The sequence below is a fragment of the Zonotrichia leucophrys genome, chromosome 1A (genome assembly GCF_028769735.1).
Source record: "Zonotrichia leucophrys gambelii isolate GWCS_2022_RI chromosome 1A, RI_Zleu_2.0, whole genome shotgun sequence".
In the NCBI taxonomy this organism is placed as follows: Eukaryota; Metazoa; Chordata; class Aves; order Passeriformes; family Passerellidae; genus Zonotrichia; species Zonotrichia leucophrys.
In genome coordinates, this window is record NC_088170.1 from 47,993,398 (window position 1) to 48,013,090 (window position 19,693).

The window sequence follows — 19,693 nt, forward strand, 5'->3', positions numbered from 1 at the left end:
TTTCTCAGAGAAAGAAAGTGACCAAAAATCACTTTACAGTGGGACTTAAGTGATCAGTTTTGGGGTTAGACAGGTAAAGGTGATTTTGGATGAAATAAAATCTTACAGACTGCAGCCTTCTTGTTTTTTTCCTGGACTTGGTTCAGTGATGTTTTCCACAGTCTGGAGTGAACTTTAGATAGCTCCACACAGGAAACTGTCCAGAGTTGAAATCAAATATCACAGTATCAGGAATAGGTTAAGGATGTTAAATCCTAAAGATAGCTTATATATGCAGTTGTCAGAAGAAAAGTATTTCATTATTTGGTTTGCTTTTTGCATCTGCTTGCAATTTATATTAGTAATCCCACAGGTAATAAATGGAAGTACAGAAATCTTTGGGTTTTGATTCTGAAGGTGGATATTACATTTCCATAGTAATTTCAGCACGTGTATGTATCAGTTATTTGCCCAGTACACTGATTTTTATTGAATTTGCATAGATAATAATTATTTTTTCTTACTAACTTACACTTGACTAGTTAAGTCTGCATGTTTTCCATCAATATTAGAAGTCACTTGAAATAACACTGGTTTTCTTTTTTTGATATTCCAAATAATTGATTTTATAGTCTTTTAAGAAGAGGAACAGATATGCAGCAACCTTTTATAGATGGAGAAAATCTTTCTTGAAAGTTTTCTTTATTAAAGTTATGATTGAGCATCTATGGGTAAATATTGACCATGTTTTTAAGAGCTTTTCAGGGGTAGTCAGACTCTAGTGCTTGTTCTTAGCAAGTTGCAATAAATGCATATTGATTTGGGAGATTTAGAGATGGAGGAATGGATTCCAAGTTAACCAGATTCCTCCGTTATCCAGCTGTAGGGCTGGTTATCCAGCCCAAGCCACAGCCAGTGCTTATTTCCAAGGTGTTTCAGCTTTTTAGGCATTTGCAAGTCTGTCATCCTACTATGGGAGTAAGTTTGTTGGGTGATACAAAATCAATATACACCAAAGAAAAATACTTTCTGATTGTTTGAAATACTATCAATGTAGTGGGATAGATGGCATATTAAAGAAAGAAGAGGAAAATTAATCTCTTACAAAACATTCTAAGTCAGCCAAGCTAAATAAAGAAATTATGTTGTTTTTACGTTAGAGCATTTCCTACAGAAAAATCATTCTGAACTGGAATTTTTTCTTTTTGTTTTTCTAATAGCAACTTAAGGACAAAAATTATATCCCAGAGTGGAAACAACTGTGGTCATGTTAAATTCAAGGGGCCACAGACTGACTGAGAAGCCAACAAATCTGTTAGCTAGCCATTGAGTCCCTGGCTTTCAAAAACTGGAATTGTACCTGAGGTGTAATCCAGCACATAAGCTTTCTCATAATCAGTGGGTCAGTCTGTAAGGCTACTAGTAATATTAGTGTCACTAAGTTGAGCAGCCCTTTCAGTTTTCTGAGCAATGACAATGAGCTTCTGAATTGTCTTAGTCTGTATTTTCAGTGATAATCTGGATATTGTCTGAAATAATAACCAATGGCTTTATAGCTGAGTTACCATTGTTACTGTGTCATTATATAGATTTGCTTAATATTTTATATCTTTCTCTCCCCTTGTTGAATGCACTGGAATTTACACCTAACATTAGCACCATTGGAGCACCTAGTATCAACTTTCTTTCCTTCTTTAAGTGCAAACACAAGACAAATCATGGACTGCTGCAGTGCTTTCTTAATTCAGCTCTGTAGTACTAACCTTCTAATCCACTAATCTCATTGTTAAATAAGATGTCTAGTTTACAGGAAAGAAATCAGGTGAAACTACTCTCCATACTGTTTTCCTGGGGTTTGAAACTCCCTTAAGGCATTTTGGCAAGGATCCTGAATTTGAAAGGAAACTAGAAGGAAACAGTTGTCCTGGAAGGGAAATGCTGAAAAGCTGAAAGGCCTAGTTATAATTAAACACAGCAGAAAGTCTTGCTACTTTAGTATTCCTTCCATTCAAAATTTTGATAGCCTGAGGTGAAGTGTGGCTTTGGCTGATCAAGCAAAACATCCAGGTTCTAGAGACAAAATATTTTCTGTGTGTGGCCAACTAATGCTACAGGAGAGAAAGAACATTGGAGGCTTTAGGTATTTTCAGAAGTTAAGTCCTCCTGTTAAAAGGTCCTTAATAATAAATCTCCTTGGTCCACATTGAAAACTGAGGTTAAATATTTTGGGAAACAGTTCTGTTCTGGTCATGACTGATTATGATGCTAAATCTTTAGGGGAAAAATTTCTGCATGTGTAGTTGCACTGCAAATTTTATTCTGTGGTTTCCTTTGACTGTCAGCTGTATGTTGGGATTTTTTTTTTTACATAACCAATGGGGTGACATCCATTTCTGTTTTACTGTTTTTTTAAGGAATGGCCGTTGGAGGTCAGAGTGGAAGTTTACAATCACGCCTTCAACCACTCAAGTGGCTGGCATCTTGAAAATTCAGGTATGCTTATCTCAACCTGTGTCCTGAGCCATAAAGTCTCCAGTCATTATCAAGGGAGACTCAGGCCAGTGTATCAGATATGTTAAGGGAGAATGGGGACACAATAAGCAAGGCAGCAATGCTCATTCACTTAAGTGTTAGTGACTTAATTTGCATATTTATCTAATCCTTAAAAACATAAAATGTGTGTTTAATGTAATAATTCAGAGGACTTGGGAATGTGTATTCACCTCAGCAAGGCATCTGTCTCTTTGGTTTCCTGTTGAATTCACAGTGAGACAAGCCCTTCCTGAGGGTAGGCCTGTTCTGAAGTAGAATTTTTTTTCATTTTAACTGATTGTGGGGCTTTTCTAATGTTGTCGTATTGTTCAGAAAGGTGGAAACCTTTCGTTTCACCAATTCCACCATCAGAAATTTTTGAATCTGTGTATTCTTCGTTCGGAATTTGGCTTTCCTTTTGGCTTTAGGGCATTCAGAAAGAGGAATTCCAAGCAGGCAGAAGTTCTGAGACCAACGGAAGTCTGACTGTCATGTGGTAGGCAGGGAGACTCGACTTTCTGGATTGGTTCCCTGGAATGTGTACATATACATTGCAGCAGGTTATTGAAACACTTCTGGGACTAGAAACTTAGTGCAGTCTGACTTTCTGTGTAGTACCTTTTTGGGTTGGTTTTGATTTTTTTTTTTTTTGCTTAACAATAAAGTCAAGTTTCTTTTTGTTGCTGCTTTTGTGCCCCCACGAGTTTTGCTTGTCCTTACTGCTCAGTGATGACTGCAGAAGGAAGATGCAAAGGAATATTTTTCTAGCCTGAGGCTAGGATGTTATTTTAGGATGTGGTAGCTGTATTTACATTCACCCAAGCAAGGGGACCCTGAATCTGTTTTCCCATGCTGGTGCCAACATTTGGAATGATAGTCAAAATGTGAACAGCCGTTATTATGTTGTCAGATCCCAACAGTCATGGTAAGCAGCGCTTAAAGTAACTTGTAGTCTTCTCAAGTCTTCTTTGTCACTTAAATCCAACTTGCTGCAAAGCATTTTCTCCACAGCATGCACTTTTGGTTAATGTCTTAAGAGGTTTTCCAGAACAAGGAAGCAAGTGTCCACTTAATTCTTGGAAAGGTTAGGGCAGCAGCCAAAATAATAGTCTGAATGAGGAATTCATTCAGGTTCAACTTTTCCATTTGGGCACCAGATGTTTTTGTCTTTTAGTACTATTTCACATAATTAATCAAGTCATTATTTATATTCATTAAAATCTGTGTTCTGGAGAGTGATGAAAAGTTCTCCTTTTTTGCTTTTGTAGTAACTACTTGTTTCACAAAGGAATTTTGAACTCTATTTTAAATTTTTAGAAGTCGTGTACAATTTCTTCAATGTATGTGGGAATGCTCTCTCTTCACGTCACAAAACAAACAAATTTAAAAATCACTTTAATTTTTTCTATTTAAGGAGCAAAATATTTTTCTAGAAAGTGAAGCCTCTACAGCATTAGTATAATTTTAGAGTACTGGAATTTCAGTGTTGTTTGCAAAATCTTTGACAGCAATACACTATTGCTCTGTTTCTGATAAGACCTTTTATTAATAAGCTGGGAGAAATTGCAGCATCACCTGCTATATTCAGATGTCTTCAGTATTTTTAAGATCACTTCCACAATTTCTTCCCTTTTTTTGTAAATTCTGTTAATACTCATGTAGGAGATTGTCAATTGTCACAATCTCTTGTGTTTAATTTTCTTTAATTATATATAAGGGCAAAAGCAAAGGCATAGCCTTTGACTAAAACTAAGTCCCTGTGGCATTTAACATGCTCCAACTGTGCATGGAAAACAATAAGTGTACTGCTTACTAATTTTATCTCTTAGATAATTTGTTATTCTCATCCCTCCTTAGTTAACCTTTCCAAGAGGTTCTGTTCATAAACATCCTCCTTCTTGTAGTCTTCTGAACCCAGACCTAGCATTCTAGAAGGATGTCAGCAGTGAGGTATAGTACAGAACAGTTCCTTCTTGTATTTTGTTTAAGATATAACACATCCCAGAATTAGATTTGACTCTCCATCTCTGCTAAGCTTTTAGGTCTGAGTGTTTGCCAAGAATGGGACTCAGTTACACAGATAAGATGTTTGTGCTGGTCTTGGCCTCAGAGCACAGGGGAGGTTTGGGCTCATGGAGAAGGGGGTACACTTATATTTCTTTGGGTTCTGCTGCTTCATTGGGAGTTCTTAGAATTGTGCACTGAGTAAGCACTTCTTATTTTTTAAGGAATGAATTGAAAAAGACTGGCAGAGGTTTTACCCAGCAGTGTTTAATATGAAAAGAAACTTCTTCTATGGTTAGGTTAATACCTTTGGTTGCAAAACAAGTATTTGACAATTAGCAAAATAATCATTTAAGATGAATCACAGGAAATAATATTTTACTCCTATAGGAAACTTTTCCTTAGGTGTGTCTTACTGTGTGTCATGTTTTTTCTGTTATTTATAAAGTTCAGGGTCTTTTGCACATATGATCATAATGCATAGGAAATTATGCTGTTTTGTATTAATCTCAAAAGTGTGTTACGTTGTCTAACAGGGTGAGGCACAAATGTTTCATTTTCTCATAACATTTGCTATGTTGACTATCTTGACTTTGTCAAACTTGTAAAAAATCTTCAAAGATGCTTATTTAAATGTCAGTGACCTGCATAGCTTTGATACCAATTATTGTTAATGATCACATGTAGTTTCATATATGCTTCCTGATTTTTAAGTTTTCCAGCAGTTTTATTAGGAACTAAATTTTTCATGTCTGTCCCAACTGTATTTAAAAGAACTAAAGTTAGCTTGAGTGGAGTTTTAGCGTTCTGCAAAATAATCAAGGAGTAATCTATCCTGTAGATACAGCATTTCAAGCATAAATAATTTCAATCTGCTTTGCTATCTAACACTGGGAACTGCTTTGTGTTGATAAATGCCAGCATTTGTTATGAGACATATCTAATAGAGGAAAATATCAAACCCAGACAGACCTAGAAAGGGAAGCTTAACATTGCACTGTCCCTAGAAAACAGGGACAATTTGGGGAAGCAGAATATCTTCCCAGTATCCTGATAGCTTCATAAAACTATTATAATTTTGAATATATCTTCACTATATAGGGTGGTCTAGTCAATTCATTTCAAGAGTTTCTAGTAAGTAAGGTGTTGTCATCTTCATGATGTTAACCAAAACCTAAACTTCTTTGCTTGAAATATTTCTTAAGGCACATTGACTCAAATTAAATTTCCAGACTAGCCTGTTCAGTATTCCCCCTCAAAACCAGCAAATTCTACATTGTTCTGGTTTTCCTATTTGCTTTTGTTCTGTAACATTCTGTATGTGGTTTTGACTCATTTGTATAGGTTTCTTAGTATGATAAATAACACAACACTTTGATTTTCCTGCATGTTGTTGATTCCTAAACTTGATATGAGGTTCTTTGTTTAATTTTCTGTAGGTTCACTATTATGAAGATGGTAATGTTCAGCTGGTGAGCCATAAAGACATACAAGATTCTCTAACAGTGTCTGTAAGTGACCTTTAAGGACCTTAGTGGGTATATTGAAGTGATTTTTTAAATTTAAAAATGAATGCAAGGTTATGAAAAGCTCAGAGAAAGTAAGTTTAGAAAAGTTTGTTCTTCTACATGTATGGTAATTAATGTTCATATTTACAGATATTTTATATGTAATATTTACTACTTCGACCTAACATGTAGCTAGCATTTAAAAAAAAAAATCAATGCATGTGGCTTATATAAGCTACATTAACTTTGATTTTAAAGCTTTAATTAGCTTGTCAGTCTTCCTGCACTTCTGCTGTATTTAAACTTCAGTCTGCAGAATTAATTTTTGAACATGAAGTAGGTTTGAATTAAAACAACTGACTTTAGTTGTACATTCTAGGAGATTGCCTCCTTTGCTCACTGGATGAAGATAAGTATGCTAAAATAGTAAACAAATGGTACCAATTGAGAAGCAATAGCTTCTTCAAGGGACATTCTCCCTTCGTTTTCTCTGTCTGTAACTGGTGCTGACAGTGCAGCTTTTTTTGCTCTGTACAGAAAGCCCTTTCAGAGATGGTTCAACTTGAGAACCATAACACACTTCTTATTTAAAGCACAATTTTTTTCAACTTCTTGCCAAATGGATTATTACAGTAATGAGGAGCAAAAAATAGAAATAAAAATTGTTTGGAAATAGTACCAGATGTATCTTTTAAGGATTGATAATGTTCCACCATTAACAGCTACTTCTTCTGAAGTAATGTCTATAATGGCCTTTATAAACGGCAACATTTTCTGTTGGAGTGTTTTTTAATAAAATTTAAGACATTGAGGTTAAGCTGGCAAAGAGAAATTGTAAAAGTGAACAGAAGAAGTATTTTTATGATAACAACTAGCACTGGCCAATTTGGCTCAATAGCTCAATTCATCAATAAAGAACATTGTTTGTTAATATAAAGGAAGGCTTGTTGGCTTTTTAGTTGCAATAGCACCAGAAAAAATGGGGGAATGTGGTGCCAACTGATAACACTTCTGGAGCTGTAGATATAAAATTACTTCTGACTCCTTGGAGCAAAGGGATCTATTTAGTGTTTCACTCACATAAGAGCTTCAGGGAACTCTTGCAGTTCTCCTGTCAATAGGTTTTGCTTCACTTACTGTTGGGAAGAAACTTAATCCTGCTTTGCAATTCAATAAAGCAGCAGCAGACCAATGAGTAGGAAAACATCTTTTATATAACTTAGCTAAAACAAAAGCAAGTATGCTGCTGGCTACCAATTTTTAACCTTGGCTGTGAGTTTCATAGAGGGCAGAGGCTGTACAAGTTCTTATTTCACAGAGAAGAAATGGTGGGTAGATTAAAAGGACCCTCAATGACTCCTTTTTTGTTGTTTGTCAGAGAACCCATTTGAAAACCATTAACAGGCACAACAGAAATAAATTACTGAAGAGTTCTCTTGTTAGAGCTGTGAATAATTTTGCTGAAGGTTATTTTCTTATCCCTTGTTTTCCTCTGAGACAAATAAGACCTCATACCTCTGAATTTTTCCTTTCATTAGCAGAGCCTTTGAAAGCATTTCCTCAGTTCACTGAAAAGTCAAAACCTTTTCATTTGTTCATCTGCTTGCTCTCTGCCTCCTCCTTCATGTCTCCTGCTGTGTCCAAGAGCACTTTCACAGCTGTTAGATGCAGTTTCACTGACACTTGGAACCAGTTATGGTTGAAGTTGTCAGAGGTTTCTCCAATCTTTGCTTTTGCTGGAATGAGGGATTACATGGTACAAGAACACTCCTACCTTTCAACAGCTTCTGCAAAAGTAGTCTTAGGAATGTCTCCAATGCTAATTGGAAGTTTGGAAATTCCTGAACCCTCATTTTCTGCTGGAGACTTCTTTTCAGCACTTCAGGAAACACCTCCATATTGACTGATGTGGCATATTTTATTTTTTTAAAAAAACACACACTTGCATCCTTAAACAGTTTCTTTTCTGACCTCATCCTTGTCAGTCATGATGAAATTTGCACCCTCATTTTTGCAAGATGTATTTGGGGATGATTTTGGAATACTAGATACATAAAGTCTAGTGTTTTCCTCAGCTTAGTCTCCAGATTCAAAATGTTTAGTGGTAAACAAATCTGTTTTGGTTTCTTGGTTATATTCTACTATAACTTTTGGGTTAGATGTTCTTGAAGTTTTCTTGAATTTGTACTGGAAATGTAGCATTGATAATGTTGTTATCCATACTTCGCATGTTTTTAGGGGCTTGGGTGGGCACTGTAATTTTTCCAAATGCTGTTGTGTTTGTCTTTTTATCACACCACAGAATTCTTAATCAAAATATGTGAATGACCTTCATGGCATTCTTCATACTTGTTGCACTTTGGTTTTATTTTTCTAACATCTTCATTGTCGTCATCATATGGGATATTCCTTTTGGATGAATGGTCAGTTTTGGTTTAGCCACTGAACGGTCAAGTGTTCTCATCTAGTCTACCTGGCATCACTCCTAACTATAGGAAAAACATAATCCAACTGATCCTACCTCAGATCTAATTCAAATGTTTTTTTCCTAGAATGAAGCCCAGACAGCGAAGGAATTTATAAAAATTGTGGAGGCTGCAGAAAATGAATATCAGGTATGTTGAAAGAAATACTGTATTCTTACTCATATTTTTAGCATTACCATATACTAACCAAAGGTTGTATTCTATAACCAGCAAGGTAATGCAGTTCCATATAAATAGACTACATGCTGCTAATTCTGTCTTGCATTTTCACACCTTGTGGTGGTTGTGCTCACCTGCCTAACATTACAACAGAAGTAAGCTTTTGAGAACAGAAGAGGTCCTTGCATGATTAAGTATCAGCAATTCTGATGTCATAAAACATTAGTGCATTCCCTAAGTGGAATTTTTGTACAGATTCTGTTCAGAGGCTACTCTGTTAAGACAGCTTTGCTAAATATTACTGTAGGCATTACCTCTTTCAATTAGTCATTTCAAAGTTAGAAAAGTATAACTGTTCTAGATACCCTCTGCAGAAGTGGATACATGTTCTTTCAGGCTTTGAACATAAGGTAAATTTTAGACACTGTGTTTTCAGTTTGAAAGAAATACTCTTTAATAAAAAGTTTTGAAGTATCTATAGTATGCATTATATTCAAGTTCAGATAATGTTGTGAACTGACTTTAGCATCCTCACAGGAAAAACAGTGGAAGACTTTTCTGTCTGGAATTAATGATGTATGAGCTAACTCTGTTCAGCATTTTATTCATATTGCTGATTACCCGCACTATGGTTTGCTGAAACACCTTGGCTATGGCCAGGTTTATTACAAGTCTCACCAATTTTCTTCTCACAGCTCTGAGACATAGTCTCAATCTATATCTAGCAGCTTTTCTTCATTAAGTATTATTTCAACTCAGCATGTTTTCATTAGGCCTGTGTAGGAAGTAGCAGGCCAGTGAGTTGTAGAATGTTGATGTGGCATCCTAGCTGTGTTTTTGACGTGTCTGTTTTCCCTGACTTTGTGTTGGCAGACTGCTATCAGTGAGAACTACCAGACTATGTCGGACACTACTTTCAAGGCCTTACGTCGACAGTTGCCAGTAACCCGCACCAAGATTGACTGGAACAAGATCCTTAGCTATAAAATTGGAAAAGAGATGCAGAATGCTTAAAGTGAACATTGCATGACTGGATCATTTTAGTGTCCTTGTATACAAATAAAAATTATTACAAAAAATATTTGGAACTGTCAAATCACCCAGTCAGCATGGGCTTTTGCCATTGAAAATCACTGTAAGTAGTTTGGTTAGAGCACAAAGCTTAGCTAATTGACTTCTTTTCTTTTTCCTTCCTTTCAGAGGGTTGCTGCTTCACTATAGCTGAATATCTTCCTTTAGAGTTTCCGTTGTACCTTTATTTTTTTATAATGAAGAGACCATGCCTTTAGTTTTCAATTACACATTAAAAACAGCTGGAAAAAATATTTTTGCATATGATAACCCTTCCTCTTGCTTTAATGTGAAATGGACAACTTGCAAAATTTGCTGGATTCCTTGTGGAGATCAGTAACATGCATTTCTAGGTCAAAGTCAAAGTGGAGTTTGCCATCGGTGCTGTTTTTAAAATTATCTGTCCTTTCATTGTATGTAAAATTGGGAAAAGCATTTTCTGTATCATTTAAACTTAGAAGACATACTTGCTGGCCCCATGGTAGCTAATTATTTTTTTTAAAGAAAAGGCCAAGGTCTAAAGCTGTTTAAAGGTTTTGAAATTAAATAAAAATACTTGCTCCAGAAATGCATTTAATGCTTTGTTCTGACAATTATGAGCTCAAACTCCATCTGCCCTCCAGGGTTTTTTATCATAAAGCTACAAATGTATTATAACAAGGCATATTGTAATATATATAATCCTGTACTCATTACTGTCTGTTTATTTTTTCTTGGATTGAAATGTACTAAAATTCAATGTGACATTAAAATGCAAATTTTCTATTTATTTGAGTATCAGATTGCTTCCTGATATAGCCTATTTTTGGTGTTTCTAAATGTTTTTAAAATTCTGCTTGAAACAGCCACAAACTTGTATATTTAGGGATTGTAATATCATTATCATTTTCATCTGCATTGAAAAAACTTCTGTATATGGAAGTCTGCTTTAAACAGGCGTATTTTAGCTTCATATTGGCTACAGAGGATAGAAGAAATTCCAAGACCAAAAATTAATACATTTGTTTAGAGTATTCTTTCTCTATCTCATTTTGAAAATGGATGTCAGGTATCTAAAAACACAGACTTCACTACAAACACTGTGTAACACTTCCATGAAATGCATAGATTTGATTTTTAATTGGATAAAAACTTGTTTTACAATATGCTACCTACTCATATGCTCATAAATAAAAATTAAACAGCTTTTTTATTTTTTAGAAGGCAGGTGTTTATGCACACTCCTAAACCAGTAAAGCTTACACAAATATTTTATGTCTTTGTTTACAGCATGGTCTAATTACCTTAAATTTTCAAGTTACAGCATAGCAAGAGTCTAGACTTGTACTGAGTATAAAAATGTACATATGAAGTAGTTTGTTGTTTGAATTTTAATAGCAATATCCCAGTATTCTGTTCTTCAGTGCTCTCTTACACAGAGGTATAGAAGTTCTATAGAAGAAACTGCTGCTACTTTACAGTACTGAACTGTATAGTAGAAGAGTGGGATTTGTTCCACCACAGTCTTCCTGGATAGTTGCCCTCTCAATTGTCTTTGTAGTTCAGTTCCTGAGCCATGGTGTTCTTTTCAAATTAGCTCATAAAAGCTGCCTGTGAGATAATAACAAATGCTGAGTCACTGTCAAGTCAGTCTGTCAGTCTTAACCAAGATCTAAATACAAACACTATTGAAGGATTTCTTCCAACATATATAAGAACAAGGTAAATAAAGGCAGTGAATGGACAGTTAGGGGAATTGTTAATGGGCAACAACGGTGCAAATAACTTTTCTAGCTGTTTAGAATGTTGCAAATTACCAGAATCAGCACTGACTAAAAGTCAGAATGCTATTTTTCTTACCTGAAATAAAGAGCTAGTTTTAAATATATTCCAAATAAAGAGGTATTTTACTGTGAAGTACTCTATTACTGTATTTCCCTCTCTGTTTGTTCAGTCTTGTGATAGTCTTAATTCTTTATCTTGAAAGAATTGCTTCCTTCAGGTTCAATTCTACCAGTTGGATAACATAAGTAAATCTGTGTTACTTATGTTTTTTCTTGTTGTGTTAATTTTTAGTCTGTGAGACAACTTTACACCTTGACTATGAAATTTATTAAGTTATAGCTTCAATAAAGCCATTTGTAAGTCAATCAACTATTCTTTTACTTTTCAAAATGGTGTGCCGTATCATATTTAGGAGTAATGACTCCTGAGATGAAGCTGACGTGACTGTCAGCAGAACCACATGGCACAATTGGAGTTCTTGATTTCTAGCAAAGTTTTGGATGTCACTTGCACTTTTTTTTTGTTTTGTTTCTATCCCTACCACTTCTAAATTGGAGAGTTTTAGCGCTTGCTTGGTAGGCTTTAGGGTATTTTCTGTAGGTAAAGCACTTTCTCTGAGAAATTTTGCTGTGGCAATTGTCTTAATGTGAACTACTATTTGTTTATATTCTATTTTTAAATATAAAGACAAGCTTTGTATTGTTGAATCTTGATGTAATAGACATTATGGCTTGTAAAATGGACTTGTAAAATGCTTGTGTTTTTGAAGTGTATTACATCTTAAGTATCTTAGTGCCCCTCTATATTAAGGAGTTTTTAACTTCTGCAAGTAAGCAGCTGTTTTTTGCAAACATCTGCAACAGGAGTGGCAGTTCTGTTTTCAGGTTTTTCTGAGCAGCCCATTTTTGTATGTCTGTCTTAAAATTCATACTGTGGGTAGAATGGAACTTTAAAATCATTGTAATTTTGATTACATTGCTGCTGCTTACCACCCTACCTGCTGGTAACAGTTCTGCCATCTGGTTCCACTGGGAACATTGCAACACAGTTCATTAGGAAATGGTGATTCAGCCAGGGTTAAAAGTATTGTGTGAGGATGTCTGAACATCCTGAGAGACATGTTCTCTTTAGGGGACATCTCCAGCCACTTCTGTGGCAGCAATGTACTTTGTGCAGTTGGGAAATCTCTCTCTCATCCCCTCATCTCACAGACTGGTTTGGCTGTCAAAGCCATTTTGGTGCTCTTGAGTTCACTTCCTTTTGGAGAGCTCAGAACTGGGACCTGGGCTCTGGGTGTGCACCAGGTGCCTTCCAGCTCTGAAGGGTGACCTGAGTCCATAGCAGGGGCTTCTTTCCACTTGAAACCACCTGCCTGTGCTGAGGATGTCTGGAGCTTCAGACAACAGTGGGCCTCTCATTTCCAGACTGTAAATACTGTAGGTATAGAAGTTCCACCAACTGGTCAATTCTATGGATTCACTCCTATCTTATTGCATTACTTGCTGACACAGACATAGCTTCTGCTGCATTTGTTGACTGGAAAGACTGAAACTGTTCTTCATCTGATGCAATTGTAAACCTAGGTTTAGATTAAACTTAGTTTGTTCATAACCTTGAAGTGTCAATTTTTGTGTGCCAGTGTCAACTCTGAACTTCTTTTTTTTTAAGGGGAAAATTTACATCAGATTTTAACCAAAAAGGTTCCTCTTTTGCAGCCAAAAGAAAGGAATTGTGAATATGCACTTTATTCCTTAATACTTGGTAGGTTCTCTTGTAAGCAATATTTTCCTCTGCTACTGTGACTTGCTTACCTGTAACAGGTATTGCCCAGCCTGATATTAGCCATGTGCTCATCAAAGAAAAAGGGTCAGAGTGATAATCATTGTCTTAAAGGATACATTTAGACTTTGCTATGCATCTCTTCTTTGCAAATCAGTAAAGTTGTGCAGGGGAAAATCTGTCAGGTTTGTTCTCTTCAGTCAAGAGGAGCGTGTAGGGACTTTGTCAGACTAGCTGCAGTTTGAAATAACGTCAGATCAGAAACAACTTCTAGCTTATGGGTTGTAAATATACCTACTAAAGTAGGTATATTGTAGTTGATTGGATGGTTTGGGAGGATACCACCATATGTCCATAATGATTTGTAGTAATTTCAGTTTTGCCTTTAAATGTGCTCAATAATTTTCAATTTCAAGTGTACACTGAGCTGTTGAGGCATCAGTGAAAGAAATGAGACTACTTCCTTTAGTAAGTAGTTTCCCAGTATGCCACTCAGTTTGAGTTACACTTCAAGATTATTTCAGAATTTACTTAAAAATAATATAGAATGCTGACCTGCAGCTTTGCCACACCACTGAGAATGACAAGCAGCATTGTGAAGAGGGGTTCAGAAAAATATACTTGGTATCTCTTTCGCAGAAAGTAAAATTGCCCCCAGAGGCCTTGTCCATTGCAGTGCAGCAGTGTGGTTGTGGTGTATCTGGAACCTAAGGTACTTTCTTCAAACACAGAGAATTGAGTTTTAGTCCCCTGAGGTAAAGAAGGGTCTCAGCTTCCCTGGAGCAAATGTTCTTGTAACTGGCTAAAAGAAACTGAGGCTATCCTCTTTTGCACATGAAGGGTTTATGAACATAATTAAAAATTACAGCCACAAGCTCTTGAGTGCAGGAAAAATACTTTTCATTCATTTGGACTGCTGTGGATGGCAAGTGTTTCCTTGTGCCTGCTGTGCCAGCTTGCTGGGTGCTGGGTGGTGGTGTCGCATCTGTTGCAGAGGCTGCGTACTAAAAGTTAGATGCCCAAAGGCAAAACATTCAAGCTATTGCTGTGTTGCAAAGGTGCCAGAAGGCTGAACTGTGCACCAAGGGGCCCACAGATTAGCCCTGGGATTTGGAATGCTGTCATGGAATGCTGTCGTGCTGCCTTTTCCCAGGTGAGGCAGCACATCCAGTTGTAACACAAGATGTGTCAGTAAGATGATAAAAGGTACAAGGCTGTGATCAGTTAGGATTTTCTTAAAGGAAGGAAGGTGCCATGTGTTTCCACTCAGCCACAGTTCCTGCTGGGCCTGTGACAGGGAGCCTGATGCTGCAGCTCTGAGCAAAGCATCAGTTCAATTAAAGGTGTGCCCAGGAGCAGGGGTGTGATGGAGGCTGGCACAGCACTCACAGCCAAAGCCTGTGAGCTGCAGCCTCTGCTGCCCGCCTGTGTGCTGGGCCCACACGTGCTGCAAGTGGCGACTGAGCTGTTCTCCCTGTCCTGGCACTGTGTCACAACTCAGGCTGCTGCTCCAAATCCCCTGGTGGCCCTTCTGTTAATAACCTGCTATTTGGACAGTGACCTGGGTCTAACCATGTAGTAATAACTTCCACAAATTTTGGAAATTGGAGAAACAGACTTGGAAAAGAAGCAAGGTCATTACTAAATAAATCAATATTCAAAATACGAACAGATTTTAAAAACATACATTTTCAACTTCACTGTGACACTTAAGGTTAATATCTGCATGCGCACTGGAGTAGAAATTGTAGCTTTCAGGAGCCATTAGCAGTTTTAAACTAAATGGGAGGAAGAAAAATCTGCTTTATTCCTTTTATCCCTTTTACATGACATGTGATTGTCAAACCAGCTTTCAGATGCTGTAAAACTGGTAAGCTTTGCAAGTCTGTAACTTAACTGTAACTACAAGAACAATAGGTAGCAAAAATGATTAGCCAAAAAAGCAGGTTTGATTACAGATTCCAAAGCTGAATATTCAGTTGGAAAGTTTGTGAAAAATAGTGGTGTTCTAAATCCTTGAATGGAATGTGAAAGCTTATCTTGGGGATTTTTTCCCAGTGTGACACCATCAGCTGCATCTTGACTGTATGTGGCAGGATTGACTTGTCTGTTTTGAAATAAATTGCTAAAGATTATCCTTCCTCTCCAAGTTCTTGTAGGTTTTGGTATTACTAGTATTAAGGTAGATAGTAGGAAAAGATAAATCTACCATCTGCTAGATCTTGACCTTTTTTAACTTAGCTGTGAGCAAAAAGGAAGGGTTTTTTCCCATTCTTTGCAACATATTTTAGGTATTTGAAGAGTGTCCCCAGACTGTAGCTGTTTGATTAAAGATTAAATACTGCAACTCCAATTTCTACATGAAATCCAATACTTTCTGCTCATTTTGAGAGACCTGTTTTTCTCTGTGTATTGTTCATGTCAGCCCTGATGATACTGGAGGCTGTCATGATGTTAAGCTGGTACTTGGATTTCCTTTTGCTAGAATCTGATCTTGACTGTAGTAATATTCTCTGGTATTATTTTCATCAGCTATTAGGAATTTTAAAACCCATGCTGAACTAAGGAGATTAAAACCAACCAACCAGCCACTGCTAGGTATGTGTGCCTGATCCTTCTCTACTGACAAAGCAGGTACTGGGAGTGTACAAAAAATGAGACTATCTATAGCCTAATAATGGACCAGCCAGCACATGGATTCTGAACTGAGAGCATCTTGGCATGAGAAGATGGGCTGCTGCGAACTTTTCCAGGGCAATGAACTGAATCCTTGTTATCTGGGATATTGTGCCAACAACGGGCAGTTTGTGTTTCAGTAGGTACTGATGTCACTTAAAACTGAGGAGTTGAAATGCACCACCCTGTTTTGTACTAGGAAGCACTTATGCTGCTTTCCTACCTTTTTTCTATGGAAAGGGAAAGGAATCAATGACAGCCAGCTGACAAGCTCTGAGCTGTATCTCACCTGGTGAAAACTGGAGGTAGCTGGTGTAAATCCATGCCAGCACCTTCCATATGTCTCAATGTGTGCAGGGACAGATCTCTACCACCAAGCTAGCCAGAATTACTTCTATAGTATCAGAGAAGTGTGAGTCATTCAAGAGCCTGTTTAAAGTCCCTGTAGGCGTGTACTGAGTATGAAAGTTTCTTTAGCTGTCCTTGGTGCCAGGAGCCAGCTCAACTGCAAAAGGCTGTACCTGAGAGATGCTGCTAAGAAAATAAATGCCATATGTTCACAAAGAATTGATGTGCTGCTCCTGTTCCAAAGCTTTGGTGCAAGGAAAAGGTTTCTGCAAGACTGATTCTCTGGGTGCAACAGAATTTGTTAATCAGTAAATAGTACGTGTCTTCCCAGTTCATGACTAAACTCAGTGAGCTGTCATCTTCCCTTTAAGAACTTGTCCTACCTCTCCTTAGCTCTTCCAGCTGGAAACAGTGTGCCTTGCAGTCCTACCAGCAGTTGATGTGGCCAGCGTTACTCCCCCTGAATGTAAATGAAGTGTGCCAGTATATAATTTCCCAAGGAATAAATCCAGCTACCTGATACTTCACCCTCCTGGGAAGGTCCTTTCAGACACAGTAAAGTTGCTACCCTGGTTGTAGCTGCTGACAGAGAGTGGTAACACAGTGCCTGGTGTCAAAACACAGGTGATGACAACACTGAGAAACAGGGCAGTAGGAGATGCAGTTTGGGGCACTGTCACAATCGGGGATTATTGTTCTAGGAATCATCAAAGTTACCAACAAAGTAATATACCTAGTAAAAGAGGTTCCAAGGTTATCTATAACAGTGGGTTTTCAGTGCAGTTGATGGGTTTGCTACAATCATGTGGCAGTCCTGTGCTGGAGATCACAGGACAAGTATCATGAAAGAAACCATCAGGGAATGAGTAATAATATATAATATAGCAGATTTCAGTAACAGGTAGTAAATGGGGCCAGGGACATGTACCGAATAATGGGACTGCAGATATCCACTGGTGCTTGGAGTACAAACACACCTTGTTCTCAACAAGTGGGTGGCCTATTTGAGAAATGCCAGTGTTTCCTGGGCTGCAGGCACCCACCCCACTCCTACATCTGTGACAGTCTCAGCTAAAGCTGTCCAATCACACTTGGCTGTGCAGTAAATTCAGAGCTGCATGGTAAGAGATGATAGGTAGGCTACCAGCCAGCAGTCATTTATAATGGAGAAAGTAATTTTATATTGTGTTTACCAACAGTAGCAGGTGTGAGAAAAAGAAAATCTTCTCAACCAGTTGACTCCATCACCTTACCCTTCTGTGTTCTTCACAATCGAAAGGAGGCTGAATTACAATTTTTCTAATAGAAGTATAGATATAAAGTAGAATTCACCTAGGCCTGAGTTTGGCCCAAGAGATTTATTTGAAAAATGTAGAAGAAAAGAGGGGAGAGATTAAGAGGGGAAGGAAGGCCTACTGTGAAATCAATAAAATTAATAATTAGATTAGATATTAGGAAGAAATTCTTTACTGTGAGGGTGGTGAGGCAGTGGAATAGGTTGCCCAAAGAAGTTGTGGATGCCCCATTTCCTGGCAGTGTTCAAGGCCAAGTTGTAGAGGGCTTTGAGCATCCTGATCTACTGGAAGGTGGGACAGTGGGTTGGAACTAGATTATGTTTAAGGACCCTTCCAACCCAAATTCTATGATATGATGTTCCATAAAATTTCTTCTTGAAATTATTTCAGGTAGTGAATATGAGCATCCCAGTTCAATGCAAGATATGCCATTGGCAACAACAATTAACACTAAGCCTTGTTTTAGGTTGTTGGGCAATCCTGGGCTCTGTACTAGTGGCAAGATTCATTCTCTCTCTCCTGGACTCATGACCTGCCCACACAGGGCCTGAGACATGCTGCAGGCTCTGTCAGGTCCTTCTACCTGAACAAAACTATTTTAAAGACAAGGGCTTGCTATAAATGTCACTTTTGCAGCCAGGAGACTTGAGAAGACTTGAGAAATGGCCATCATGATTTTTCCTTTCCAAACTCTCTTTCTCCTTAACAGACTTCATCAGGGTCATTGACAAGGCTTTCTTAAATGTAATGTGCTACAGTGATTGCATCACTACTAAAAGGGGAGGCGGGATGGACTGAATTAAAGGATGCTGTGGAAAAGATATTTGGATCTGAAGAATGACTGCTGGGTGCAGAAGAAAGAAGACTGTGACTTAGTAAGGACAGATCAAGCAAAACTGAAGAGCAAAGGAGGGAAGAAAGTAGGATGTGCTGAAGCCAACATGTAAGACTGACAATTGTTCTGTATCCTAAATTTAAAGACAAGCTTATAAGGATCTTCATCTGTGGAGATGGTAAGAAGAAGAGGCTCTGTGAGGGAGGTTTTCTCAGCAATGGTATACAGATGGGGGTGGAAAGGCAAGACAAGCAAGCAAATGAGAAAATAATTGCATCATACAAGGTGAAAGGATATTTTGGTCCTTGATTTTGCAAAGGTTTAACAAGATTTGGCTTGGGAGCCAAATCTAGCTGTGATATGAATAAATGACATGCCATTTAGATGCTACCTGCTTCCATGGCTTGCTCAATCCCTTCCTGCCTACAGGCAGAGCTGTTTTTGTCCTCTGTAATCACTGCCAGCCTCAAGCAGCTATAATTACCTGTGCATGATCCAGCACTGTGACTGCTGTGTTTCTGTCCTCTGAATTTCTGCAGATTAAGTAAAATGTAACTGTCAGTGGATTTCTGTGCTTCTACCAACACATAGCAGGTAAAGATGCTGTGTTGCAAATGCTAGAGGAAAAAAAAGCTACATTATGCTAATTGCAGATTTCAAATGGGTGGAGTTGAGACCTTTTTTCTCACTTTAAAATGTCTTTTCATTAAATATAATATCAATACTCACTAAATTGAAGATCACACCGAACATATTTTTCCTTGAAAGAAAAAGGTCAAATTACCAATCAGTGAAAAAAGGCCGTATCTTCTACATGTCCCACAAATGCATCTCCTTAAAAAAAAAAATTAAAAAGAGCAGATTTACTGTTTGGCTTCAGTCCAAGGCATGGATGTGGGGAGCAGAGCTCTTGTCCTTTTCCTCGACCTCAGCAGGGGAGGGAGAAAGCAGTGCTGGTTCCCTCCGGGCTTTTTGCCATCTGTTCCTCCCCCAGCCTCCCGTGACGTACAGAACATGTGTGGCTGCAGATGCCAGATCCTGACTTGTGCACAGCTCCCTTGGACCAGGGGCCAGCCTGGCAGCCTGCATGATTCCTCTGTGCACCCTGAGCACGTCCCGTCTTGTGCAAACACTGATGTGTCCTGCCCCACCACCTCTCACACAGAAGCTTAATAAAATGCCTCAACGAATGTGTGTCCATGTCGCAAAAATACGTAAGTGCTCCTCGGGGATATTTCCATGGATTTAAAATAACCC

At 37.9% G+C, this 19,693-nt stretch overlaps 1 protein-coding gene across 1 annotated transcript in view; it reads left to right on the forward strand.

Moving 5' to 3' along the window:
- CAPZA2 (capping actin protein of muscle Z-line subunit alpha 2) overlaps positions 1 to 10,518 on the forward strand; it is a 29,765-nt gene extending 19,247 nt beyond the window's left edge. Inside the window, exons 7-10 of the mRNA XM_064702687.1 lie at positions 2,394 to 2,472; positions 5,955 to 6,026; positions 8,576 to 8,638; positions 9,542 to 10,518. Of these exons, the coding sequence (XP_064558757.1) occupies positions 2,394 to 2,472; positions 5,955 to 6,026; positions 8,576 to 8,638; positions 9,542 to 9,682 (355 nt within the window). The 3' untranslated portion in view covers positions 9,683 to 10,518. The remainder of the gene's footprint in view (positions 1 to 2,393; positions 2,473 to 5,954; positions 6,027 to 8,575; positions 8,639 to 9,541) is intronic.
- Positions 10,519 to 19,693: the final 9,175 nt, after the last annotated feature.